General features: G+C 41.3%; 3 protein-coding genes and 3 non-coding genes across 6 annotated transcripts; all 6 read left to right on the top strand.

The window, feature by feature from the left end:
* The first annotated feature begins 1,680 nt into the window (after positions 1-1,680).
* On the top strand, positions 1,681-2,631 carry LOC125998806 (melanoma-associated antigen B1-like). Its single transcript, XM_049766870.1, has one exon. The coding sequence runs from the start codon at positions 1,681-1,683 to the stop codon at positions 2,629-2,631; it is 951 nt and encodes a 316-aa protein (XP_049622827.1).
* Positions 2,632-3,931: 1,300 nt separating this feature from the next.
* LOC126000147 (U6 spliceosomal RNA) lies at positions 3,932-4,038 on the top strand. The gene has a single exon (XR_007492511.1). It is a non-coding gene; the product is annotated as a U6 spliceosomal RNA (small nuclear RNA).
* Positions 4,039-16,227: 12,189 nt separating this feature from the next.
* On the top strand, positions 16,228-17,178 carry LOC125998807 (melanoma-associated antigen B1-like). The gene has a single exon (XM_049766871.1). It carries the CDS (start codon positions 16,228-16,230, stop codon positions 17,176-17,178), a length of 951 nt encoding a protein of 316 aa, XP_049622828.1.
* Positions 17,179-18,475: 1,297 nt separating this feature from the next.
* LOC126000222 (U6 spliceosomal RNA) lies at positions 18,476-18,582 on the top strand. Its single transcript, XR_007492579.1, has one exon. It is a non-coding gene; the product is annotated as a U6 spliceosomal RNA (small nuclear RNA).
* A 6,000-nt stretch (positions 18,583-24,582) lies between these two features.
* Positions 24,583-25,533, top strand: LOC125998809 (melanoma-associated antigen B1-like). The gene has a single exon (XM_049766872.1). The coding sequence runs from the start codon at positions 24,583-24,585 to the stop codon at positions 25,531-25,533; it is 951 nt and encodes a 316-aa protein (XP_049622829.1).
* Positions 25,534-26,832: 1,299 nt separating this feature from the next.
* Positions 26,833-26,939, top strand: LOC126000146 (U6 spliceosomal RNA). The gene has a single exon (XR_007492510.1). It is a non-coding gene; the product is annotated as a U6 spliceosomal RNA (small nuclear RNA).
* The last annotated feature ends 84 nt before the right edge of the window (positions 26,940-27,023 follow it).

Genomic DNA, 27,023 nt, shown 5'->3' on the forward strand with positions numbered 1-27,023 from the left:
GGCAGTGTTTGCTCTATGGAAGTGGCAGAGTCCATGAAAGTGAAACTAGGCTTTTATTTATTTGGGGGGTGGGGATTGGGGTCACACCCGGGAGTGATCTATGCTCAGAAATTCTCCTGGCGGGCTTGGGGGACCATATGGGATGCCATTCTTCTGCATGCAAGGCAAACGCCCTACTTCATGCTATCTCTGCAGGTCGAAATTAGGCTTTTAACAGGACTCAAGGTGGTCAAACGGAGGCCAGAGCAGTGATACAGAGGCTGGGGCATTTGCCTTGACCCCTGATCTGAGTTTGATCCCCAGAAACACATATGCTTGCACGAACCCTGCCAGGAGTGATCTCTTAGCACAGAGCCAGGAGTACGTAATGAACAAATCTAACTGTGACCCAAAAATAAACAAACTAGACCAGAAAAATTTTGTCAACCAGAAAATGTGGGATATCAGGAAAAATGGTATCCGATAAAGCCTCAGATTTATTGAGAGGCCTGGCACCTAGGGCATACTGACAGCACAAATTGCACTCATTTTTTCCCAGAATCGCTCAAGAGGTATAGGGTTCAGGCATATGAGGAAAGAGGGTTTCTTCTATTAGCAGGGTTAGAGGAGGTGCCTGTGGGGCTCTGTGGACTCCAATCATTGGGAAGGTGCAAAGAATCCTCCATGTTATCAGCCTTTAACTTTAAGGATCAATGCCAGGTAGCAGTGCATTCAGATCCGTTCAGAACTAAAGAGAGAAAACCTTTACTCAGAAGGTATCTGAAAGTACAACCACCATACAGGCACAGGGAACTATACCAAGTCATATCATACCCAGAAGGAGAAGCCTGGAGGACAAAAGGCTGTAGTGAACCCCATATAAAAAGACACTACTGAACACTTTCTCCATGGGTGGCCCTGGCAGGAAGAGAGACTTCACCTGCTTCTCTGAATCCTAGAGAACATTGAGATACCAGCATCAAAGTAGAAGTAAGAGGAGTTGGTGTAGGGTGTGCTTAGAACTGGCAGGACAGTACTGAAGGTGAACTGATGCAAACCCTCCTGCTGAGCACACAGAGTCCTCAGATGGCACCAGTACACGGCAGGGATGATGATATATAGAGCCATTAGAGTTCTTCTTTTTTGACCCTTAGATTTCTGTGGTTCCAAGGGGAAGGGGTGATCACACAGAGAATAAGGCATTTTCTATACACACAGCCAACCTAAATTTGCTCTCTCGCACCTCACCTAGTGCCTCCAAGCCTACCAGGAGTGATATCTGAGCACAGAACCCCCCGAGCGCTGTGAGGTATGGCCCAAAAATCATTAAAAGAGTTAAATGGAAATTGTGTTTGTTTGTTTGTTTGTTTGGGGACCACACCCAGCTGTGTTTAGGGGATATTCTTGGCTCTGCACGCAGTAGTCAGTAATGGTGGTGCTAGAAGACCATTTAGAGTGTGGGAAACCGAACACATTTCAGCTGCATGCAAGGCATGTGTCCTCCCCACTGTACTATCATATAAGTAATGTCCTACAGTAAGAGAGAACCCTGTAGGTTTTGAGAACTGTGCCCTCAAGAAAACTTGCTTTCCATGCCATGGAGATTCTCTCCTTACAAAAGTAATAATAATATCTCATTTTCCCTTCTCCAAAGCTCCTAATCACCTGGCCACATTCCTGCCTTCTTAGACCAAAGTCATCATGCCTCGTGGTCACAAAAGTAAGCTCCGTGCCCGTGAGAAACGCTGTCAGGTTCGGGATGAGCCTGACAGCCTGCAAGGTGCTCAAGCCACTGCAGTAGAGGAGAAGGGGTCGCCCACTCCACCCTCTCCTGTTTCTGGGGGTCCTCCATCTAGCTCTCCTGCATTAAGCCCTACCAAGGGCACTACCAAGGAGCTTCAGGAAGAGCAACCCACCACCAGTGCTGCTGCATGTGCTTCATGCAAAGAAGATGATGAAGGTGCCAAGAGCCAAAATGAGAGTCAAGCCAGCACATTCAAGGCTTTGACCACAAATGTGAAGAATGATGCCAATGTTATAGTAAGAAGGGCAGGAATGTTGGTGGATCTAATGCTGTACAAGTATAAAATGCAGCAACCCATCACCAAGGCTGATATGCTGAAGATTGTCAGCAAAAGATTTCGAGACCAGTTCTCAGAGATCTTCAAGTTGGCCACTGATCGCCTAGAGCTTATCTTTGGCATTTTTTTAAAGAAAATCAAACCCACTGGGCACTCCTATACCTTTGTCCATGATAAAGATCTCGCCGATGATGGGAGTCCACATGGTGACTCTGGGGGCCCTAATAAAGGCCTTCTGATGCCTCTCCTTGGTTTGATCTACTCAAATGGCAACCACACTTCTGAGGAAGATATCTGGTACTTCCTGAGTAACCTGGGAGTCTATGAGGGGGAGAATCACTTCGTCTATGGAGATCCCAGAGAGATCATCGGGCAGTTCATAGAAGAGAAGTACATGGAGTATCATCAGATACCCGGTAGTGATCCTCCCCGCTATGAGTACCTGTGGGGCCCTACAGCTCAGTGTGAAACCTTCAAGGCAAAAGTTCTAGAGTTTATAAAGAAAGTCAATGATATTACCCCAGATGCCCTCCCTTATCGACGCGTGAGAGAGTATTCAGACAAACCTTGAGCCCAAGCTGCGATGAGAGCCACTCGTAATACCAATGCAAGTCTGCTATCCAGGGCTGCATTCTGTCCTGGCTCTCACCCTTAAACAGATGTGACACACATTCTTTTCTGTGTGGTTAGAAAAGCCTGCTAACCAGTGTTCCTGAGATGCATGTTTAACTTGGCTCATTGTTTCCCTTTAGAATTTTTCAAGTTTTTATATTAATCCAAATAGTTTGTTCAATGTAGAGATTTAGTAACAATATGCACCGATATGCTCCTTTAGAAGTAAAGCTTTGTTTTCTAAAATACAATTTTTAATTCTTTCAGCTTTATATATAAGAGGAAGACTTGTTAATAGAATAGGGACTTCATTGGATATGTAAAAAGTCATATTAAAATGTTGATATCTGAAGACAGAGCAAAAATAGTAAAATATAAGTAATGTACTTAGTGATTCTGTAGTTTAAAGCATGGAAGTGAATATTTTGTTTACTTTTGTTAATGTAGACAGATATTGAATCTTTTATGTCACATAATGTCAACTGGATATGCTCTAATACTTTTGTGTTCAATTAAAGTTATAATAAACAAAAAATAAAGTCAAATAAATTTCTACAAGGCATTTACTGGCTTTCCTTAAGGTTTTCAAGAATATTTGACAAAATAAATCTCTGATCCTTCCTCTTTGTTTATGGTTCTTATTTTACACAGATAGATAATAATTGAGCAACCTGTGTTTTAGAAGTCAGAATGCTTGTACTTCAATGAATAAAGACAGAGCATGTGTCTAGGTAATTATTGATTCTAGATGAATGTTTTTATTCGATGAGGGTGAGATACTCTACTTGATAAAGAGGTAAAATTGGCATGATTTTTAACAATAATTTCTTTCCATTACCACCAAACTTAGACAAAATTCTATAACTATGTTTTTCCCATAACTTTGCTTTTATCATTTTACTATAACTCACTCATCTGATAATTTCCTACATGATAAAAAGTCACAATATACTGTGTCCAATGTAAACAATACTTAGCCCCTTAAAATAGAAATGTAGTTATTGAACTGAACTTCATAAATTGCAGTACCTTAATTTTAAATATTTACATTGTTTTAAACTTTTTTATTTGTTCTTGGGCCACACACTGTGACATTCGAGTTATTCCTGGTTCTGTGCTCAGAAATCACTCCTTGCTTGGGGGAACATATGGGGTGCCAGGGATCAAACCCAGGTCAGCCTCGTGCAAGGCAAACACCCTACCGCTGTACTATTACTCTGGTCCCTAAAATATTTAAATTTTTTTAAAAAATCAATGAGGTGCTCAGTTCGGCAGCACATACACTAAAATTGGAATGATACAGAGAAGATTAGCATGGCCCCTGCGCAAGGATGGCATGCAAATTCGTGAAGCATTCCATATTTTTCTGGTAGAATTGCATCTTCAAAATAATATAATGAGGTTTCTAAGAGAGAGGAACGTGGGATTAATAGAAATGGGTTCAATAAACTAAAGGGTTCATTGTAAAAATTCTTTGAAGATATTTTTAGTATTTAAACCAAAGGTTGTACAGTAGGCAGGTCATTTGCCTACCCAGGCATGCGACCTACCCAGGTTCAATCTTTGATATCATATGGTCTCCTGAACACCACCAGGATTAATCACTGATTGAAGTGCCAGGAGTAACCCCCCAAACATATACATTGTTAGGTATAGCCCCAAAGCAAAATAAAAACAAGACTTATATTTCCCTGGAAATTCATCATCATTTTTTTTTTTGGATTTTGGGTTACAGCCGGCCGCACTCAAGGGTTACTTCTGGCTCTATGCTCAGAAATCGCTCATGGCAGGGTCAGGGCACCATATAGGATGCTGGGATTCGAACCACCATCCTTCTGCATGAAAGGCAAACGCCTTATCTCCATGATATCTCTCTGGCCCCACCACCACCTATCTTACCTTGTGAGGTGTCTTGCTCATCTCACATGACTCCTGGGACAGGCATTTCTTTACAAGGTTTGTTGAGAGGAATTCAAGAATTTACAGTTTCTGAGAGATAGTACAGAGGATAGGGTGCCTCTTCGCATGTAGCCAATTCTAATTACATCCCTGGCACTGCTGATAACTGAGCACTGCCAAGGTGGACCCCTGAGCATCACTGTTTGTGACCAAAATCCCTTGTCCCACAAATTATTTCCGTAGATAAGGCATTTCCCTGAAGTCTCTGATCCAAGAAAGGTGAACCAAGATGAGCACACAATAGAGTGTGGGGAGTCACTCCAGAATGAAGAATGAATACTCAGCTGTAGTCTATGTAAATATTGATGATAGGCATCTATTGAATAGGGTAAGATACTTTGTACTTAATAAAAGTGTAAAAGGAGGACTGCATTTGTTTTCATTGCTAAGCAGAATTTGGAGGGTTGGTTTGTTTTTGCTAGAGTTTTGTTTTCAGCATTTTGCTAACTGCGACATATTGTTTGATAAATCTTACATGAAAAAAGAAAGTTAAAAAATGTACCAGAGAGATAGCATAGCATGTAAGCCTTGCAGATAACCAACCTATGTTTGAGGCCCACTAGTAGTGAATTCAGAGCCAAAAAAACGATCACTGAACTAAGCTAGTTATGCCATCCCCTTACCACTTGAAAAAAAGAACAAAAATTTGCAATATGTAAATTCCCAACAGAATTGAGTTTACATGGTCATAGAAACAGTTTAGAGTTTAAAGGTACATATAACTCCATTTTGGTTCCAAGCACTACAGTGTTCTAAGCATCATCAGGGTGTCCTGGCACCACAGAACTAGAGCACCACTGCATCCTCTGGCTCTTACATTGAACTTTTAACCCTGCTAGTCCAGAATCAACAGAATAGGCCCTTGGGCCTCCTTGAACACTGCTTGGAAGCCCTCTCCAAAGGAATGAAATTAACAAGGTGGGGGGGAGTAGACTAAAAATGGGGTATTCCAATGGACTGATTTGGAGAAAAATTGATACTTAGACTGGGTGTAAGATAGTAATAGTTTAGTCCCAAATCATAGACAATGCTAGTGGTAAACCAATATTAGCTTAATATGTCAAAATAAATTTGACCTAAATTCCAGCTAGATGGTAAGCCCGAGGTCAAGATAATCATAACAATAACTGCCATTCCCTACTATTTCACTCTCAGGTAAAGTGACAGCTCCTTCTGTACTTTATATATACTTCAGCAGACTTCCCAAACAAAGCTTATCAAATCCACATTATATAAAGAGCCCATTTTATATAGGTTTAAGTTTCAAGTATTAATAAATGTAAGAGTTGAACCTAGACTACCTGGTCTAAATTATAGTAGAGCCCATAATTTCCTACTCCTACACCAAGGCATAGTATCTTATTCAAATGTTCTCATTAATTCCAAATTTGTCTTCAATGATGCACAGAATGACCTCATGCCCAAACTACTACAAAGGAATACATAGCCATAGTAAAAACACAAAGGACCAAAAAAACATTCCAATTGAAGATATACATAGATAATTTACCTGTAGATGTATAATCAATGAAATCTGCAAAATTAGATAATCTCAAAAGAACAGGGACTCTCAAAACCATATTGGACAACAGCCACATATATATATATATATATATATATATATATATATATATATATATATATATATATATATATAAGTTACATGCCCCTCTAAGTGTGTCTGTTGGCCAGGATAGTATTGACATATTTTATCCTTATACTTAACAATGTTTCCTAATACATTTTACGAACTATGAAATCTATCTTAATATAACCTAGGAGAGAAAACAAGGGTAGCAAAGAGGAATAGTTTGCAGAGATGTGGTAGTTAAGTCATTCATTTATGAACTAGGAGCCAAGGTGAGGATCCTTATGTTGAAAGTCTCAGGAGAACAATACTGCAGACAATACAGGGTTCATGTTCCTGGTTTCAAACTGATATATTTGGGGGTGTCTCGGACAAAGTGGTCAGGGTGAATATTCCCTCACTCATCTCCATAACACCACATTCCTTTTAAGGGATCTGATAATATGATAAGGGTACTCTCAGGTCCTCTTAATAGATGAGTTGTTTATTTGGTGGATACTTTGTCTGCAACCCCCACACTTTACACTATCACCCACCACCATCACCACAGTTAGAAATCCTGAAGAAAGCTGAGCTCCAATATGTATGGCCAACATATAAAATAAATATAATAAGGATGTATCCAACCAAAAAAAAAGTGAATCCAAAGGCTGTCCACCTGGTATTATCCAGGACAGAACTGCAAGAATTCTCACTCATTTTTTCTGAGGTTTCTCATGGAGGTGAGAATCATCTTGGACTACCAATGATGGTTCTAGATCTGATGACAGAGAAGAAGGGACATTGGATGTTATGAGACCTCTTCAGAAGAGAAATTCTTAGTGCACAGAGGCATAGTCACAAGTGCTATCCTGAATAAGAGGTAGGTGATATCAGAAAGCAATACCTTTAGTATTAAGGGAGAAATCCTGTTCATCAGAGCAAGGGGTCTTACTTTACCAAGTTAACCCAAGTTTATTTTGTGTTTGTTTCTGTGTTACACCCAGACATGCTTTGGGCTTACTCCCCGTTTTTTTTTTATATTAATGGGGGAAGCATACCTGGAAACTAGAGGCTTATTCCTGACTCTAAACTCAAAAATTACTCCTGGAGGTGCTCTGGGGACCATATGGGATACCAAGGATTGAAACCTGGCCAGCCAGTCATGTGCAAGGCAAGCATTCTATCAGCTCACTGTATATCACTCCCACTACACCTGTGGATTTTGATGAAGGAACTAGTTCCCAATGGAGGGGCTTCCCTGAGCCCCATTTTTACAGTCCAGATCAGGAAGGAGAGGGGCCAGACACTGCATGATAGGTACAATAATATAAGAGGGTGTTTTATTTTTTTTCCGAACAAACCAACTTGGGTTAGGTGAGGGGGTATTATCCTTGAAGCTGAGAAAGATCAAGGCAAGGCAACGACCATGGGCGGAAACTTCCAGAACAGTGGCCTTTAAGCAACAAGGACCTCCTTAACCATCTGCGCAGCGCATCTACACAACCCATCTGCCAACCTGCAGCAATCAGGGCACATCACTGGATATGGTTAGTCTCACTTCCGCTTTCTTTCAACCCGGAAGTCTTTAGGACATTTTGAATCTGCGGAGTGTCCGAGGACAGTGTGAATTCCCAGGACGGGTGTGGATCCAGGTAAGGGAGAGATGGGAATAAACAAACCAGAACTTTCTTAACAAAGCTTAGTTTTAGATTCCATCCTCCTGCTCTCCTTGGGAGCTGCCCAGTAGACAAACCCGTGGAATTATGAAACTATGTTTCAAAGGGGAGGCGAAGGGGCTGTGGTTGGGTTGGTTGGTCCCCGGTGGGACACATGTTCTGTATGTAAGACTAGCAATTTTCAAGTAAAAGCCCCTCATAAGAAAAAAAAGTAAACTAAATGTTCACAAAATGTCGGCCTAGGGTTATTTTTTAGAACAGTAGCGGAAGGGGAGCCTGGAGCTAAGGCGCCATCTTTGGCTGCAAGAGGAGCCATTTTGTGCAGCCATATCTATATTCAGCTCTAATGAGCCTCGAGCCAGGGAAACCAAAGCTGAACTTCTCATCTACCAAGACTTTAAGGGCTTATCCTCACAAATTTGAGAGAAGCGTCTTATAGAAAATTGGAGGCTTGCCAGACGGTGCCAAACACACGTGCTGTGGTGCCACGGAACTTCCTCCCCTGCCATTTCAGGGAGGGCAGTGTTTGCTCTATGGAAGTGGCAGAGTCCATGAAAGTGAAACTAGGCATTTATTCATTTGGGGGGTGGGGATTGGGTCACACCCTGGAGTGATCTATGCTCAGAAATTCTCCTGGCGGGCTTGGGGGACCATATGGGATGCCATTCTTCTGCATGCAAGGCAAACGCCCTACTTCATGCTATCTCTGCAGGTCGAAATTAGGCTTTTAACAGGACTCAAGGTGGTCAAACGGAGGCCAGAGCAGTGATACAGAGGCTGGGGCATTTGCCTTGACCCCTGATCTGAGTTTGATCCCCAGAAACACATATGCTTGCACGAACCCTGCCAGGAGTGATCTCTTAGCACAGAGCCAGGGGTACGTCATGAACAAATCTAACTGTGACCCAAAAATAAACAAACTAGACCAGACAAAATTTTGTCAATCAGAAAATGTGGGATATCAGGAAAAATGGTATCCGATAAAGCCTCAGATTTATTGCCAGGCCTGACACCTAGGTGACACCTAGGTGACACCTGACACCTGACAGCACAAATTGCACTCATTTTTTCCCAGAATCACTCAAGAGGTATAGGGTTCAGGCATATGAGGAAAGAGGGTTTCTTCTATTAGCAGGGTTAGAGGAGGTGCTCTGTGGGGCTCTGTGGACTCCAATCATTGAGAAGGTGCAAAGAATCCTCCATGTTATCAGCCTTTAACTTTAAGGATCAATGCCAGGTAGCAGTGCATTCAGATCCGTTCAGAACTAAAGAGAGAAAACCTTTACTCAGAAGGTATCTGAAAGTACAACCACCATACAGGCACAGGGCACTATACCAAGTCATATCGTACCCAGAAGGAGAAGCCTGGAGGACAAAAGGCTGTAGTGAACCCCAGATAAAAAGGACACTACTGAACACTTTCTCCATGGGTGGCCCTGGCAGGAACAGAGACTTAACCTGCTTCTCTAAATCCTAGAGAACATTGAGATGCCAGAATCAAAGTAGAAGAAAGAGGAGTGGGTGTAGGGTGTGCTCAGAACTGGCATGACAGTACTGAAGGTGAACTGATGCAAACCCTCCTGCTGAGCACCCAGAGTCCTCAGATGGCACCAGTACAAGGCAGGGATGGTGGGATATAGAGCCATTAGAGTTCTTCTTTTTTTTTTTCACTTATATATTTATTGATTGATTCGATTTTTTTTAACTGGTCTCCACCTTACAGCTTGTTGTAGGATGCGTATCTATTCTGTTAGGTGTTCCAGTCTGGTCATTTTTATTTTTTTATTTTTTTTTCTCATCAAGCAATGTGACAGCAATCATTATTATAAAATATATTTTTTCCAGTGGTATTTCCTTCTTGAAGATGTCTTTTTTTTAACACCACCCATCACCAGTGCAACATTCCCATCACCAATGTCCCAAGTCTCCCTCCTCCCCACCCGACCCCTGCCTGTACTCTAAACAGGTTCACAATTTCCCTCATACATTCTCATTATTAGGACAGTTCAAAATGTAGTTATTTATCCAACTAAACTCATCACTCTTTGTGATGAGCTTCCTGAGGTGAGCTGGAACTTCCAGCTCTTTTCTCTTTTGTGTCTGAAAGTTATTATTGCAAGAATGTCTTTCATTTTTCTTAAAACCCATAAATGTGTGAGACCATTCTGCGTTTTTCTCTCTCTCTCTGACTTATTTCACTCAGCATAATAGATTCCGTGTACATCCATGTATAGGAAAATTTCATGACTTCATCTCTCCTGACAGCTGCATAATATTCCATTGTGTATATGTACCACAGTTTCTTTAGCCATTCGTCTGTTGAAGGGCAGTTTCCAGAGTCTTGCTATGGTAAATAGTGCTGCAATGAATATAGGTGTAAGGAAGGGGTTTTTGTATTGTATTTTTGTGTTCCTAGGGTATATTCCTAGGAGTGGTATAGCTGGATCGTATGGGAGCTCGATTTCCAGTTTTTGGAGGAATCTCCATATCGCTTTCCATAAAGGTTGAACTAGACGGCATTCCCACCAGCAGTGGATAAGAGTTCATTTCTCCCCACATCCCCGCCAACACTGTTTATTCTCATTCTTGTGATGTGTGCCATTCTCTATGGTGTGAGGTGGTATCTCATCGTTGTTTTGATTTGCATCTCCCTGATGATTAGTGATGTGGAGCACTTTTTCATGTGTCTTTTGGCCATCTGTATTTCTTCTTTGTCAAAGTGTCTGTACATTTCTTCTCCCCATTTTTTTGATGGGATTAGATGTTTTTTTCTTGTAAATTTCTGTCAGTGCCTTGTATATTTTGGAGATTAGCCCCTTATCTGATGGGTATTGGGTGAATAGTTTCTCCCACTCAGTGGGTGGCTCTTGTATCTTGGGCACTATTTCCTTCGAGGTGCAGAAGCTTCTCAGCTTAATATATTCCCATCTGTTAATTTCTGCTTTCACTTGCTTGGCGAGTGCAGTTTCTTCCTTGAAGATGCCTTTAGCCTCAATGTCCTGGAGTGTTTTACCTACGTATTGTTCTATATATCTTATGGTTTTGGGGCTGATATCGAGGTCTTTAATCCATTTGGATTTTACCTTCGTACATGATGTTAGCTGGGGGTCTAAGTTCAATTTTTTGCAAGTGGCTACCCAGTTTGCCAACACCACTTGTTGAAGAGGCTTTCTTTGTTCCATTTAGGATTTTTTGCTCCTTTATCAAAAATTAGATGATTGTATGTCTGGGGAACATTCTCTGAGTATTCAAGCTTATTCCACTGATCTGAGGGCCTGTCTTTATTCCAATACCATGCTGTTTTGATAACTATTGCTTTGTAGTAAAGTTTAAAGTTGGGGAAAGTAATTCCTCCCATTTTCTTTTTCCCAATGATTGCTTTAGCTATTCGAGGGTGTTTATTGTTCCAAATAAATTTCAAAAATGCCTGGTCCACTTCTTTGAAGAATGTCATGGGTATCTTTAGGGGGATCGCATTAAATCTGTACAGTGCTTTGGGGAGTATTGCCATTTTAATGATGTTAATCCTGCCAATCCATGAGCAGGGTATATGATTCAATTTCCGCGTGTCCTCTCTTATTTCTTGGAGCAGAGTTTTATAGTTTTCCTTGTATAGGTCCTTCACATTTTTAGTCAAGTTGATTCCAAGATATTTGAGTTTGTGTGACACTATAGTGAATGGAGTTGTTTTCTTAATGTCCATTTCTTCCTTATTAGTATTGGTGTATAGGAAGGCCATTGATTTTTGTGTGTTAATTTTGTAGCCTGCCACCTTGCTATATGAGTCTATTGTTTCTAGAAGCTTTTTGATAGAGTCTTTGGGGTTTTCTAATAGAGTATCATGTCATCTGCAAACAGTGAGAGCTTGACTTCTTCCTTTCCTATCTGGATTCCCTTGATATCCTTTTCTTGCCTAATCGCTATAGCGAGTACTTCCAGTGCTATGTTGAATAGGAGTGGTGAGAGAGGACAGCCTTGTCTTGTGCCAGAATTTAGAGGAAAGGCTTTCAGTTTTTCTCCATTGAGGACAATATTTGCCTCTGGCTTGTGGTAGATGGCCTTAACTATATTGAGAAAGGTTCCCTCCATTCCCATCTTGCTGAGAGTTTTGATCAAGAATGGGTGTTGGACCTTGTCAAATGCTTTCTCTGCATCGATTGATATGATCATGTGATTTTTATTTTTCTTGCTGTTGATGTTGTGTATTATGTTGATAGATTTACGGATGTTAAACCAGCCTTGCATTCCTGGAATGAAACCTACTTGATCGTAGTGGATGATCTTCTTAATGAGGCATTGAATCCTATTTGCCCGGATTTTGTTGAAGATCTTTGCATCTGCATTCATCAGCGATATTGGTCTGTAATTTTCTTTTTTCGTAGCATCTCTGTCTGGTTTAGGTATCAAGGTAATGTTGGCTTCATAAAAGCTATTTGGAAGTTTTCCTGTTTTTTCAATTTCATGAAAGAGTCTTGCCAGGATTGGTAGTAGTTCCTCTTGAAAGGTTTGAAAGAATTCATTAGTAAATCCATCTGGGCCTGGGCTTTTGTTTTTGGGCAGACATTTGATTACTTTCTTAATTTCCTCAATAGTAATGGGTGTGTTTAGATATGCTACATCCTCTTCATTCAATCGTGGAAGATTATAAGATTCCAAAAATTTATCCATTTCTTCCAGGTTTTCATTTTTAGTGGCATAGAGTTTCTCAAAGTAGTTTCTGATTACCCTTTGAATCTCTACCATATCAGTAGTGGTCTCTCCTTTTTCATTCCTAATACGAGTTATCAAGTTTCTCTCTCTTTCTTTCTTTGTTAGTTTTGCCAGTGGTCTATCAATCTTGTTTATTTTTTCAAAGAACCAACTTCTGCTTTCGTTGATCTTTTGGATGGTTTTTCTGGTTTCCACTTCATTGATTTCTGCTCTCAGCTTTGTTATTTCCTTCTGCCTCCCTATTTTTGGATCCTTTTGTTGAGCACTTTCTAATTCTATGAGCTGCGTCATTAAGCTATTCAGGTATGCCCCTTCTTCTTTCCTGATGTGTGCTTGCAAAGCTATAAATTTTCCTCTCAGTACTGCTTTTGCTGTGTCCCATAGATTCTGATAAATTGTGTCTCCATTGTCATTTGTTTTCAGGAAGGTTTTGATTTCCTCTTTGATTTCATCTCGGACCCACTGATTATTCAGTATGAGGCTATTTAACTTCCAGGTGTTAAAATTTTTCTTCTGTGTCCCTTTGTAGTTTATATATAATTTCAGGGCTTTGTGGTCAGCAAAGGCAGCCTGCAAAATTTCTATCCTCTTGATATTATGGAGATATGTTTTGTGTGCTAACATGTAGTCTATCCTAGAGAATGTCCCATGTACATTAGAGAAAAATGTGTATCCAGGCTTCTGGGGGTGGAGTGTCCTGTATATATCTACTAGGCCTCTTACTTCCATTTCCCTCCTCATGTCTAGTATATTCTTGTTGGGTTTCAGTCTGGTTGACCTGTCTAGTGTTGACAATGCCGTGTTGAGGTCTCCCACAATTATTGTGTTGTTATTGATATTATTTTTCAGATTTGTCAACAGTTGTATTAAATATTTTGCTGGCTCCTCATTCGGTGCATATATGTTTAGGAGGGTGATTTCTTCCTGCTGTACATATCCCTTGATTAATACAAAATGTCCATCTTTGTCCCTTATAACTTTCCTAAGTATAAAGTTTGCATCATCTGATATTAATATGGCCACTCCTGCTTTTTTTTGGGTGTTGTTTGCTTGGATGATTTTCCTCCAGCCTTTTATTTTGAGTCTATGTTTTTTCTGACTATTCAGGTGCGTTTCTTGTAGGCAGCAGAAGGTTGGATTGAGTTTTTTGATCCATTTAGCCACTCTGTGTCTCTTAACTGGTGCATTTAGTCCATTGACATTGAGAGAAAGAATTGTCCTGGGAGTTAGTGCCATCTTTATATTAAAGTTTGGTGTGTCTGTTGGTAAGCCTTGTCTTAAAGTATGCCGTTCAGTTTTTCTTTTAAGAATGGTTTTGAGTCTGTGAAGTTTTTGAGCTGTTGTTTGTCTGTGAAACTATGTATTGTTCCTCCAAACCTGAAAGTGAGTTTTGCTGGGTGCAGTATTCTAGGCGAAGCAGTTATTTCATTGAGTTTTGTCACTATGTCCCACCACTGCCTTCTGGCCTTGAGTGTTTCTGGTGACAGGTCTGCAGTAAATCTCAAGGATGTTCCCTTAAATGTAATTTCTCTTTTCGATCTTGCTGCTTTCAGAATTCTGTCTCTATCTATGGGATTCGTCATTGTGACTAGGATGTGTCTTGGGGTGTTTTTTCTGGGGTCTCTTTTAGTTGGCACTCTTCGGGCATGCAGGATTTGATCACATGTATTCATTATCTCTGGTAGTTTCTCTTTAATGATGCTCTTGACTGTTGATTCTTCCCGGAGATTTTCTTCCTGAGTCTCTGGGACTCCAATGATTCTTAAGTTGTTTCTGTTGAGCTTATCATAGACTTCTATTTTCATCTGTTCCCATTCTTTGAGTAATTTTTCCATTGTTTGATCATTTGCTTTGAGGCTTTTTTCCAATTTCTTCTGCTGTATGTAATTGTTATGTATCTCATCTTCCAGTGTACTGATTCTATCCTCAGCTGCTGTTAACCTGTGGGAAATCTCAAACATGTTTTTCTTCAATTCATCTACTGAGTTTCTCAGACCTGTTATTTGATCTGAAATTTCCGTTTGGAGTTTTCTCATTTCTATCTTCATATTCTCCTGATTCTTTTTAGTTTTCTCTTCTATACTTTGTTTGAGTTCTTTGAACATGTTCCATATTGCAACTCTAAACTCCTTATCTGAGAGACTGACTAGGTGGTTGATCATGTTCAAGTCATCAGAGTTGCCATCTTCATTCTCTATGTCTGGCACTGGCCCATGTTGTTTCCCCATTGTCACACTAGTACTGCGTGTTTTTCTAAGTGTTGTGATTGTATTCATTGGCTAAATGCTGTGCACCGTCGCGAAGGGGAGCGGAGCAACCGTGCTCCTCTGGCTTCTCCCTTTCTGGGCGTGTCGACTCACCTCCACGGAAGGCTCACAGGAAGGCAGGCTGGCAGATGGGCCGCACCCAGGATGAAATCAGGCCAAAAATGCAGGACAGCAGAGTAGAGAGGCAGAAGGGTGCTGGCATCTGAGATCCAGCGAAGTTCAGTGGCTCCTCCCTTTCTGGGCTTGTCGACTCACCTCCACGGAAGGCTCACGGGAAGGCAGACTCCCTGGAAAGTTCACAGGAAGGCAGGCTGGCTGATGAGCCGCACCAAGGGTGAAATCAGGCCGAAAATGCAGGACAGCAGAGTAGAGAGGCAGAAGGGTGCTGGCATCTGAGATCCAGCGAAGTTCAGTGGCTCCTCCCTTTCTGGGCGTGTCGACTCACCTCCACGGAAGGCTCACGGGAAGGCAGACTCCCCGGAAAGCTCACAGGAAAGCAGGCTGGCTGATGAGCCACACCAAGGGTGAAATCAGGCCAAAAATGCAGGACAGCAGAGTAGAGAGGCAGAAGGGTGCTGGCATCTGAGATCCAGCAGAGTTCGGTGGCTCCTCCCTTTCTGGGCGTGTCGGCTCACCTCCACGGAAGGCTCATGGGAAGGCAGACTCCCCGGAAAGCTCACAGGAAAGCAGGCTGGCTGATGAGCCGCACCAAGGGTGAAATCAGGCCGAAAATGCAGGACAACAGAGTAGAGAGGCAGAAGGGTGCTGGCATCTGAGATCCAGCGAAGTTCAGTGGCTCCGAGTTCTTCTTTTTTGACCCTTAGAGTTCTGTGGTTCCAAAGGGAAGGGGTGATCACACAGAGAATAAGGCATTTTCTATACACATAGCCAACCTAAATTTGCTCTCTCGCACCTCACCTAGTGCCTCCAAGCCTACCAGGAGTGATATCTGAGCACAGAACCCCCTGAGCGCTGTGAGGTATGGCCCAAAAATCATTATAAGAGTTAAATGGAAATTGTGTGCGTTTGTTTGTTTGTTTGTTTTGGGCCACACCCAGCTGTGTTTAGGGGATATTCTTGGCTCTGCACTCTATAGTCAGTAATGGTGGTGCTAGAAGACCATTTAGAGTGTGGGAAACCGAACACATTTCAGCTGCATGCAAGGCATGTGTCCTCCCCACTGTAATATCATATAAGTAATGTCCGACAGTAAGAGAGAACCCTGTAGGTTTTGAGAACTGTGCCCTCAAGAAAACTTGCTTTCCATGCCATGGAGATTCTCTCCTTACAAAAGTAATAATAATATCTCATTTTCCCTTCTCCAAAGCTCCTAAACACCAGGCCATATTCCTGCCTTCTTGACCAAAGTCATCATGCCTCGTGGTCACAAAAGTAAGCTCCGTGCCCGTGAGAAACGCTGTCAGGTTCGGGATGAGCCTGACAGCCTGCAAGGTGCTCAAGCCACTGCAGTAGAGGAGAAGGGGTCGCCCACTCCACCCTCTCCTGTTTCTGGGGGTCCTCCATCTAGCTCTCCTGCATTAAGCCCTACCAAGGGCACTACCAAGGAGCTTCAGGAAGAGCAACCCACCACCAGTGCTGCTGCATGTGCTTCATGCAAAGAAGATGATGAAGGTGCCAAGAGCCAAAATGAGAGTCAAGCCAGCACATTCAAGGCTTTGACCACAAATGTGAAGAATGATGCCAATGTTATAGTCAGAAGGGCAGGAATGTTGGTGGATCTAATGCTGTACAAGTATAAAATGCAGCAACCCATCACCAAGGCTGATATGCTGAAGATTGTCAGCAAAAGATTTCGAGACCAGTTCTCAGAGATCTTCAAGATGGCCACTGATCGCCTAGAGCTTATCTTTGGCATTTTTTTAAAGAAAATCAAACCCACTGGGCACTCCTATACCTTTGTCCATGATAAAGATCTCGCCGATGATGGGAGTCCACATGGTGACTCTGGGGGCCCTAATAAAGGCCTTCTGATGCCTCTCCTTGGTTTGATCTACTCAAATGGCAACCACACTTCTGAGGAAGATATCTGGTACTTCCTGAGTAACCTGGGAGTCTATGAGGGGGAGAAGCACTTCGTCTATGGAGATCCCAGAGAGATCATCAGGCAGTTCATAGAAGAGAAGTACATGGAGTATCGTCAGATACCCGGTAGTGATCCTCCCCGCTATGAGTACCTGTGGGGCCCTACAGCTCAGTGTGAAACCTTCAAGGCAAAAGTTCTAGAGTTTATAAAGAAAGTCAATGATATTACCCCAGATGCCCTCCCTTATCGACGCGTGAGAGAGTATTCAGACAAACCTTGAGCCCAAGCTGCGATGAGAGCCACTCGTAATACCAATGCAAGTCTGCTATCCAGGGCTGCATTCTGTCCTGGCTCTCACCCTTAAACAGATGTGACACACATTCTTTTCTGTGTGGTTAGAAAAGCCTGCTAACCAGTGTTCCTGAGATGCATGTTTAACTTGGCTCATTGTTTCCCTTTAGAATTTTTCAAGTTTTTATATTAATCCAAATAGTTTGTTCAATGTAGAGATTTAGTAACAATATGCACCGATATGCTCCTTTAGAAGTAAAGCTTTGTTTTCTAAAATACAATTTTTAATTCTTTCAGCTTTATATATAAGAGGAAGACTTGTTAATAGAATAGGGACTTCATTGGATATGTAAAAAGTCATATTAAAATGTTGATATCTGAAGACAGAGCAAAAATAGTAAAATATAAGTAATGTACTTAGTGATTCTGTAGTTTAAAGCATGGAAGTGAATATTTTGTTTACTTTTGTTAATGTAGACAGATATTGAATCTTTTATGTCACATAATGTCAACTGGACATTCTCTAATACTTTTGTGTTCAATTAAAGTTATAATAAACAGAAAATTAAAATCAAACAAATGTCTACAAGGCATTTACTGGCTTTCCTTAAGGTTTTCAAGAATATTTGACAAAATAAATCTCTGATCCTTCCTCTTTGTTTATGGTTCTTATTTTACACAGATAGATAATAATTGAGCAACCTGTGTTTTAGAAGTCAGAATGCTCCTACTTCAATGAATAAAGACAGAGCATGTGTCTAGGTAATTATTGATTCTAGAAGAATGTTTTTATTGGATGAGTGTGATATACTCTACTTGATAAAGAGGTAAAATTGGCATGATTTTTAACAATAATTTCTTTCCATTACAACCAAACTTAGACAAATTTCTAAAACTATGTTTTTCCCATAACTTTGCTTTTATCATTTTACTATAACTCACTCATCTGATAATTTCCTACATGAAAAAAAGTCCCAATATGCAGTGTCCAATGTAAACAATACTTAGCCTCTTAAAATAGAAATGTAGTCATTCAGCTGAACTTCATAAATTGCAGTACCTTAATTTAAAATATTTACATTGTTTTAAAATTTTATTTGTTCTTGGGCCACACACTGTGACATTCGAGTAGTTCCAAGCACTACTCAGAAAAAACAACCTGCTTTGGGGAGCATATGGGGTGCCAGGGATCAAACCCAGGTCAGCCTCGTGCAAGGCAAACACCCTACCGCTGTGCTATTACTCTGGTCCCTAAAATATTTAAATTTTTTAGAAAATTCAATGAGGTGCTCGCTTCAGCAGCACATATACTAAAATTGGATTGATACAGAGAATATTAGCATGGCCCCTGCGCAAGGATGGCATGCAAATTCGTGAAGCATTCCATATTTTTCTGGTAGAATTGCATCTTCAAAAAATACAATGAGGTTTCTAAGAGAGAGCAAAGTGGGATTAATAGAAATGGGTTCAATAAACTAAAGGGTTCATAGTAAAAATCTTTGAAGGAGGTATTTTTAGTATTTAACCCAAAGGTTGTACAGTGATCAGGTAATTTGCCTACCCAGGCATGCGACCTACCCAGGTTCAATCTTTGATATCATATGGTCTCCTGAACACCACCAGGATTAATTACTGATTGAAGTGCCAGGAGTAACCCCCAAAACATATACATTGCTAGGTATAGCCCCAAAACAAAATAAAAACAAGACTTATTTTTCCCTGGAAATTCATCATCATTTTTTTTTTTTGGATTTTGGGTCACAGCCAGCCGCACTCAAGGGTTACTTCTGGCTCTATGCTAAGAATTCGCTCATGGCAGGCTCAGGGCACCATATAGAATGCTGGGATTCGAACCACCATCCTTCTGCATAAAAGGCAAACGCCTTATCTCCATGTTATCTCTCTGGCCCCACCACCACCTATCTTACCTTGTGAGGTGTCTTGCTCATCTCACATGACTCCTGGGACAGGCATTTCTTTACAAGGTTTGTTGAGAGGAATACAAGAATTTACAGTTTCTGAGAGATAGTACAGAGGGTAGGGTGCCTCTTCGCATGTAGCCAATTCTAATTACATCCCTGGCACTGCTGATAACTGAGCACTGCCAAGGTGGACCCCTGAGCATCACTGTTTGTGAACAAAATCCCTTGTCCCACAAATAATTTGCGTAGATAAGGCATTTCCCTGAATTCTCTAATCCAAGAAAGGTGAACCAAGATGAGCACACAATATAGTATGGGGAGTCACTCCAGAATGAAGAATGAATACTCTGCTGTAGTCTATGTAATTATTGATGATAGGCATCTATTGAATAGGGTAGGATACTTTGTACTTAATAAAAGTGTAAAAGGAGGTCTGCATTTGTTTTCACTGCTAAGCAGAATTTGGAGGGTTGGTTTGTTTTTGCTAGAGTTTTGTTTTCAGCATTTTGCTAACTGCGACATATTGTTTGATAACTCTTACATGAAAAAAGAAAGTTAAAAAATGTACCAGAGAGATAGCATAGCATGGAAGCCTTGCAGATAACCAACCTAGGTTTGAGGCCCACTAGGAGTGAATTCAGAGCCAAAAAAACAATCACTGAACTAAGCTAGTTCTGCCATCCCCTTACCACTTGAAAAAAAGAACAAAAATTTGCAATATGTAAATTCCCAACAGAATTGAGTTTACATGGTCATAGAAACAGTTTAGAGTTTAAAGGTACATATAACTCCATTTTGGTTCCAAGCACTACAGTGTTCTAAGCATCATCAGGGTGTCCTGGCACCACAGAACTAGAGCACCACTGCATCCTCTGGCTCTTACATTGAACTTTTAACCCTGCTAGTCCAGAATCAACAGGATAGGCCCTGGGGCCTCCTTGAACACTGCTTGGAAACCCTCCCCAAAGGAATGAAATTAACAAGGTGTGGGGAAAAGAAGACTAAAAATGGGGTATTCCAATGGACTGATTTGGAGAAAAATTGATACTTAGACTGGGTGTAAGATAGTAATAGTTTAGTCCCAAATCATAGACAATTCTAGTGGTAAACCAATATTAGCTTAATATGTCAAAATAAATTTGACCTAAATTCCAGCTAGATGGTAAGCCCGAAGTCAAGATAATCATAGCAGTAACTGCCATTCCCTACTATTTCACTCTCAGGTAAAGTGACAGCTCCATTTGTTCTTTATATGTACTTCAGCAGACTTCCCAAACAAAGCTTATCAAATCCACATTATATAAAGTGCCCATTTTATATAGGTTTAAGTTTCAAGTATTAATAAATGTCAGAGTTGAACCTAGACTACCTGGTCTAAATTATAGTAGAGCCCATAATTTCCTACTCCTACACCAAGGCATAGTATCTTATTCAAATGTTCTCATTAATTCCAAATTTGTCTTCAATGATGCACAGAATGACCTCATGCCCAAACTACTACACAGGAATACATAGCCATAGTAAAAACACAAGAGACCAAAGAAACATTCCATTTGAGAGATATACATAGATAATTTACCTGTAGATGTATAATCAATGAAATTTGCAAAATTAGATAATCTCAAAAGAACAGGGACTCTCAAAACCATATTGGACAACAGCCATATATATATAAGTTACATGCTTCTCTAAGTGTGTCTGTTGGCCAGGATAGTATTGACATATTTTATCCTAATAGTTAACAATGTTTCCTAGTACATTTTACATCCTATGAAATCTATCTTAATACAACCTAGGAGAGAAAACAAGGGTAGCAAAGAGGAATATTTTGCAGAGTTGTGATAGTTAAGTCATTCACTTATGAACTAGGAGCCAAGGTGAGGATCCCTATGTTGAAAGTCTCAGGAGAGCAATACTGCAGACAATACAGGGTTCATGTTCCCGGTTTCAAACTGATATATATGGGGGTGTCTCGGAAAAAGTGGTCAGGGTGAATATGCCCTCACTCATCTCCATAACACCACATTGCATTTAAGGGATCTGATAATATGATAAGGGTACTCTCCGGTCCTCTTAATAGATGAGTTGTTTATTTGGTGGATACTTTGTCTGCAACCCCCACACTTTACACTATCACCCCACCACCATCACCACAGTTAGAAATCCTGAAGAAAGCTGAGCTCCAATACGTATGGCCAACATAAAAAATAAATAAAATAAGGATGTATCCAACCCAAAACAAAGTGACCTCACGAATCCAAAGGCTGTCCACCTGGAATTATCCAGGACAGAACTGCAAGAATTCTCATTCATTTTTTCTGAGGTTTCTCATGGAGGTGAGAATCATCTTGGACTAGCAATGATGGTTCTAGATCTGAAGACAGAGAAGAAGGGACATTGGATGTTATGAGACCTCTTCAGAAGAGAAATTCTTAGTGCACAGAGGCATAGTCACAAGTGCTATTCTGAATAAGAGGTAGGTGATATCAGAAAGCAAAACCTTTAGTATTAAGGGAGAAATCCTGTTCATCAGAGCAAGGGGTCTTACGTTACCAAGTTAACCCAAGTTTATTTTGTGTTTGTTTCTGTGTTACACCCAGGCATGCTTTGGGCTTACTCCCCGTTTTTTTTTATATTAATGGGGGGAGCATACCTGGAAACTAGAGGCTTATTCCTGACTCTAAGCTCAAAAATTACTCCTGGAGGTGCTCTGGGGACCATATGGGATACCAAGGATTGAAACCTGGCCAGCCAGTCATATGCAAGGAAAGCATCCTTATCAGCTCACTGTATATCACTTACACTACACCTGTGGATTTTGATAAAGGAACTAGTTCCCAATGGAGGGGCTTCCCTGAGCCCCATTTATACAGTCCAGATCAGGAAGGAAGGGGCCAGACACTGCATGATAGGGACAATAATATAAGAGGTTGTTTTATTTTTTTCCAAACAAACCAACTTGTGTTAGGTGAGGGGGTATTATCATTGAAGCTGAGAGAGAGCAAGGTAAGGCAACGACCAAGGGCGGAAACTTCCAGAACAGTGGCCTTTTAAGCAACAAGGACCTCCTTAACCATCTGCGCAGCGCATCTACACAACCCGTCTGCCAACCTGCAGGGATCAAGGCAGCATCACTGGATATGGTTAGCCTCACTTCCGCTTTCTTTCAACCCGGAAGTCTTTAGGACATTTTGAATCTGCGGAGTGTCCGAGGACAGCGTGAATTCCCAGGACGGGTGTGGATCCAGGTAAGGCAGAGATGGGAATGAACAAACCAGAACTTTCTTAACAAAGCTTAGTTTTAGATTCCATCCTCCTGCTCTGCTTGGGAGCTGCCCAGTAGACAAACCCGTGGAATTATGAAACTATGTTTCAAAGGGGAGGCGAAGGGGCTGTGGTTGGGTTGGTTGGTCCCCGGTGGGACACATGTTCTGTATGTAAGACTAGCAATTTTCAAGTAAAAGCCCCTCATAAGAAAAAAAAGTAAACTGAATGTTCACAAAGTGTCGGCCTAGGGTTATTTTTTAGAACAGTAGCGGAAGGGGAGCCTGGAGCTAAGGCGCCATCTTTGGCTGCAAGAGGAGCCATTTTGTGCAGCCATATCTATATTCAGCTCTAATGAGCCTCGAGCCAGGGAAACCAAAGCTGAACTTCTCATCTACCAAGACTTTAAGGGCTTATCCTCACAAATTCGAGAGAAGCGTCTTGTAGAAAATTGGAGGCTTGCCAGACGGTGCCAAACACATGTGCTGTGGTGCCACGGAACTTCCTCCCCTGCCATTTCAGGGAGGGCAGTCTTTGCTCTATGGAAGTGGCAGAGTCCATGAAAGTGAAACTAGGCTTTTATTTATTTGGGGGGTGGGGATTGGGTCACACCCGGGAGTGATCTATGCTCAGAAATTCTCCTGGCAGGCTTGGGGGACCATATGGGATGCCGTTCTTCTGCATGCAAGGCAAAAGCCCTACTTCATGCTATCTCTGCAAGTCAAAATGAGGCTTTTAACAGGACTCAAGGTGGTCAAACGGAGGCCAGAGCAGTGATACAGAGGCTGGGGCATTTGCCTTGACCCCTGATCTGAGTTTGATCCCCAGAAACACATATGCTTGCACGAACGCTGCCAGGAGTGATCTCTTAGCACAGAGCCAGGAGTACGTCCTGAACAAATTTAAGTGTGACCCAAAAATAAACAAACTAGACCAGACAAAATTTTGTCAATCAGAAAATGTGGGATATCAGGCAAAATGGTATCCGATAAAGCCTCAGATTTATTGCCAGGCCTGACACCTAGGGCATACTGACAGCACAAATTGCACTCATTTTTTCCCAGAATGACTCAAGAGGTATAGTGTTCAGGCATATGAGGAAAGAGGGTTTCTTCTATTAGCAGGGTTAGAGGAGGTGCCTGTGGGGCTCTGTGGACTCCAATCATTGGGAAGGTGCAAAGAATCCTCCATGTTATCAGCCTTTAACTTTAAGGATCAATGCCAGGTAGCAGTGCATTCAGATCCGTTCAGAACTAAAGAGAGAAAACCTTTACTCAGAAGGTATCTGAAAGTACAACCACCATACAGGCACAGGGAACTATACCAAGTCATATCATACCCAGAAGGAGAAGCCTGGAGGACAAAAGGCTGTAGTGAACCCCATATAAAAAGGACACTACTGAACACTTTCTCCATGGGTGGCCCTGGCAGGAAGAGAGACTTCACCTGCTTCTCTGAATCCTAGAGAACATTGAGATACCAGCATCAAAGTAGAAGTAAGAGGAGTTGGTGTAGGGTGTGCTTAGAACTGGCAGGACAGTACTGAAGGTGAACTGATGCAAACCCTCCTGCTGAGCACACAGAGTCCTCAGATGGCACCAGTACACGGCAGGGATGATGATATATAGAGCCATTAGAGTTCTTCTTTTTTGACCCTTAGATTTCTGTGGTTCCAAGGGGAAGGGGTGATCACACAGAGAATAAGGCATTTTCTATACACATAGCCAACCTAAATTTGCTCTCTCGCACCTCACCTAGTGCCTCCAAGCCTACCAGGAGTGATATCTGAGCACAGAACCCCCCGAGCGCTGTGAGGTATGGCCCAAAAATCATTAAAAGAGTTAAATGGAAATTGTGTTTGTTTATTTGTTTGTTTGGGGACCACACCCAGCTGTGTTTAGGGGATATTCTTGGCTCTGCACGCAGTAGTCAGTAATGGTGGTGCTAGAAGACCATTTAGAGTGTGGGAAACCGAACACATTTCAGCTGCATGCAAGGCATGTGTCCTCCCCACTGTACTATCATATAAGTAATGTCCGACAGTAAGAGAGAACCCTGTAGGTTTTGAGAACTGTGCCCTCAAGAAAACTTGCTTTCCATGCCATGGAGATTCTCTCCTTACAAAAGTAATAATAATATCTCATTTTCCCTTCTCCAAAGCTCCTAATCACCTGGCCACATTCCTGCCTTCTTAGACCAAAGTCATCATGCCTCGTGGTCACAAAAGTAAGCTCCGTGCCCGTGAGAAACGCTGTCAGGTTCGGGATGAGCCTGACAGCCTGCAAGGTGCTCAAGCCACTGCAGTAGAGGAGAAGGGGTTGCCCACTCCACCCTCTCCTGTTTCTGGGGGTCCTCCATCTAGCTCTCCTGCATTAAGCCCTACCAAGGGCACTACCAAGGAGCTTCAGGAAGAGCAACCCACCACCAGTGCTGCTGCATGTGCTTCATGCAAAGAAGATGATGAAGGTGCCAAGAGCCAAAATGAGAGTCAAGCCAGCACATTCAAGGCTTTGACCACAAATGTGAAGAATGATGCCAATGTTATAGTCAGAAGGGCAGGAATGTTGGTGGATCTTATGCTGTACAAGTATAAAATGCAGCAACCCATCACCAAGGCTGATATGCTGAAGATTGTCAGCAAAAGATTTCGAGACCAGTTCTCAGAGATCTTCAAGATGGCCACTGATCGCCTAGAGCTTATCTTTGGCATTTTTTTAAAGAAAATCAAACCCACTGGGCACTCCTATACCTTTGTCCATGATAAAGATCTCGCCGATGATGGGAGTCCACATGGTGACTCTGGGGGCCCTAATAAAGGCCTTCTGATGCCTCTCCTTGGTTTGATCTACTCAAATGGCAACCACACTTCTGAGGAAGATATCTGGTACTTCCTGAGTAACCTGGGAGTCTATGAGGGGGAGAAGCACTTCGTCTATGGAGATCCCAGAGAGATCATCAGGCAGTTCATAGAAGAGAAGTACATGGAGTATCGTCAGATACCCGGTAGTGATCCTCCCCGCTATGAGTACCTGTGGGGCCCTACAGCTCAGTGTGAAACCTTCAAGGCAAAAGTTCTAGAGTTTATAAAGAAAGTCAATGATATTACCCCAGATGCCCTCCCTTATCGACGCGTGAGAGAGTATTCAGACAAACCTTGAGCCCAAGCTGCGATGAGAGCCTCTCGTAATACCAATGCAAGTCTGCTATCCAGGGCTGCATTCTGTCCTGGCTCTCACCCTTAAACAGATGTGACACACATTCTTTTCTGTGTGGTTAGAAAAGCCTGCTAACCAGTGTTCCTGAGATGCATGTTTAACATGGCTTATTGTTTCCCTTTAAAATTTTTCACGTTTTTATATTAATCCAAATAGTTTATTCAATGTAGAGATTTAGTAACAATATGCCCCAATATGCTCCTTTAGAAGTAAAACTTTGTTTTCTAAAATACAATTTTTAATTCTTTAAGCTTTATATATAAGAGGAAGACTTATTAATAGAATAGGGACTTCATTGGATATGTAAAAAGTCATATTAAAGAATTGATATCTGAAGACAGAGGAAAAATTGTAAGAAATAAGTAAAGTACTTAGTGATTCTGTAGTTTAAAGCATGGGAGTGAATATTTTGTTTACTTTTGTTATTGTAGACAGATATTGAATCTATTATGTCACATAATATCAACTGTACATGCTCTAATACTTTTGTGTTCAATTAAAGTTATAATAAAGAGAAAATAAAATCAAATAAATTTCTACAAGGCATTTACTGGCTTTCCTTCTGGTTTTCAAGAATATTTGAGAAAATAAATCTCTGATCCTTTCTCTTTGTTTATGGTTCTTATTTTACACAGATAGATAATAATTGAGCAACCTGTGTTTTAGAAGTCAGAATGCTCATACTTCAGTGAATAAAGACAGAGCATGTGTCTACGTAATTATTGATTCTAGAAGAATGTTTTTATTGGATGAGTGTGAGATACTCTACTTGATAAAGAAGTAAAATTGGCATGATTTTTAACAATAGTTTCTTTCCATTACCACCGAACTTAGACAAATTTCTAAAACTATGTTTTTCCCAGAAATTTGCTTTCATTATTTTACTAAAACTCACTCATCTGATAATTTCCTACATGATAAAAAGTCCCAATATACAGTGTCCAATGTAAACAATACTTAGCCTCTTAATTAGAAATGTAGTTATTGAACTGAACTTCATAAATTGCAGTACCTTAATTTAAAATATTTACATTGTTTTAAACTTTTTTGTTTGTTTTTGGGCCACACCCTGTGACATTTGAGTTATTCCTGGTTCTGTGCTCAGAAATCACTCCTTGCTTGGGGTACCATATAGGGTGCCAGGGATCAAACCCAGGTCAGCCTCGTGCAAGGCAAAGACCCTACCTCTGTGCTATTGCTCTGGTCCCTAAAATATTTAAATATTTTAAAAAATTCAATGAGGTGCTCGCTTCTGCAGCACATACACTAAAATTGGAATGATACAGAGAAGATTAGCATGGCCCCTGCGCAAGGATGACATGCAACTTTGTGAAGCATTCCACATTTTTCTGGTAGAATTGCATCTTCAAAAAAATACAATGAGAGGCGGGGAAAATCCGCGAAAGTACACCAGCCCAGTGGGGCTCAGCTGT

The sequence above is a fragment of the Suncus etruscus genome, chromosome X (genome assembly GCF_024139225.1).
Source record: "Suncus etruscus isolate mSunEtr1 chromosome X, mSunEtr1.pri.cur, whole genome shotgun sequence".
Taxonomy (NCBI): Eukaryota; Metazoa; Chordata; class Mammalia; order Eulipotyphla; family Soricidae; genus Suncus; species Suncus etruscus.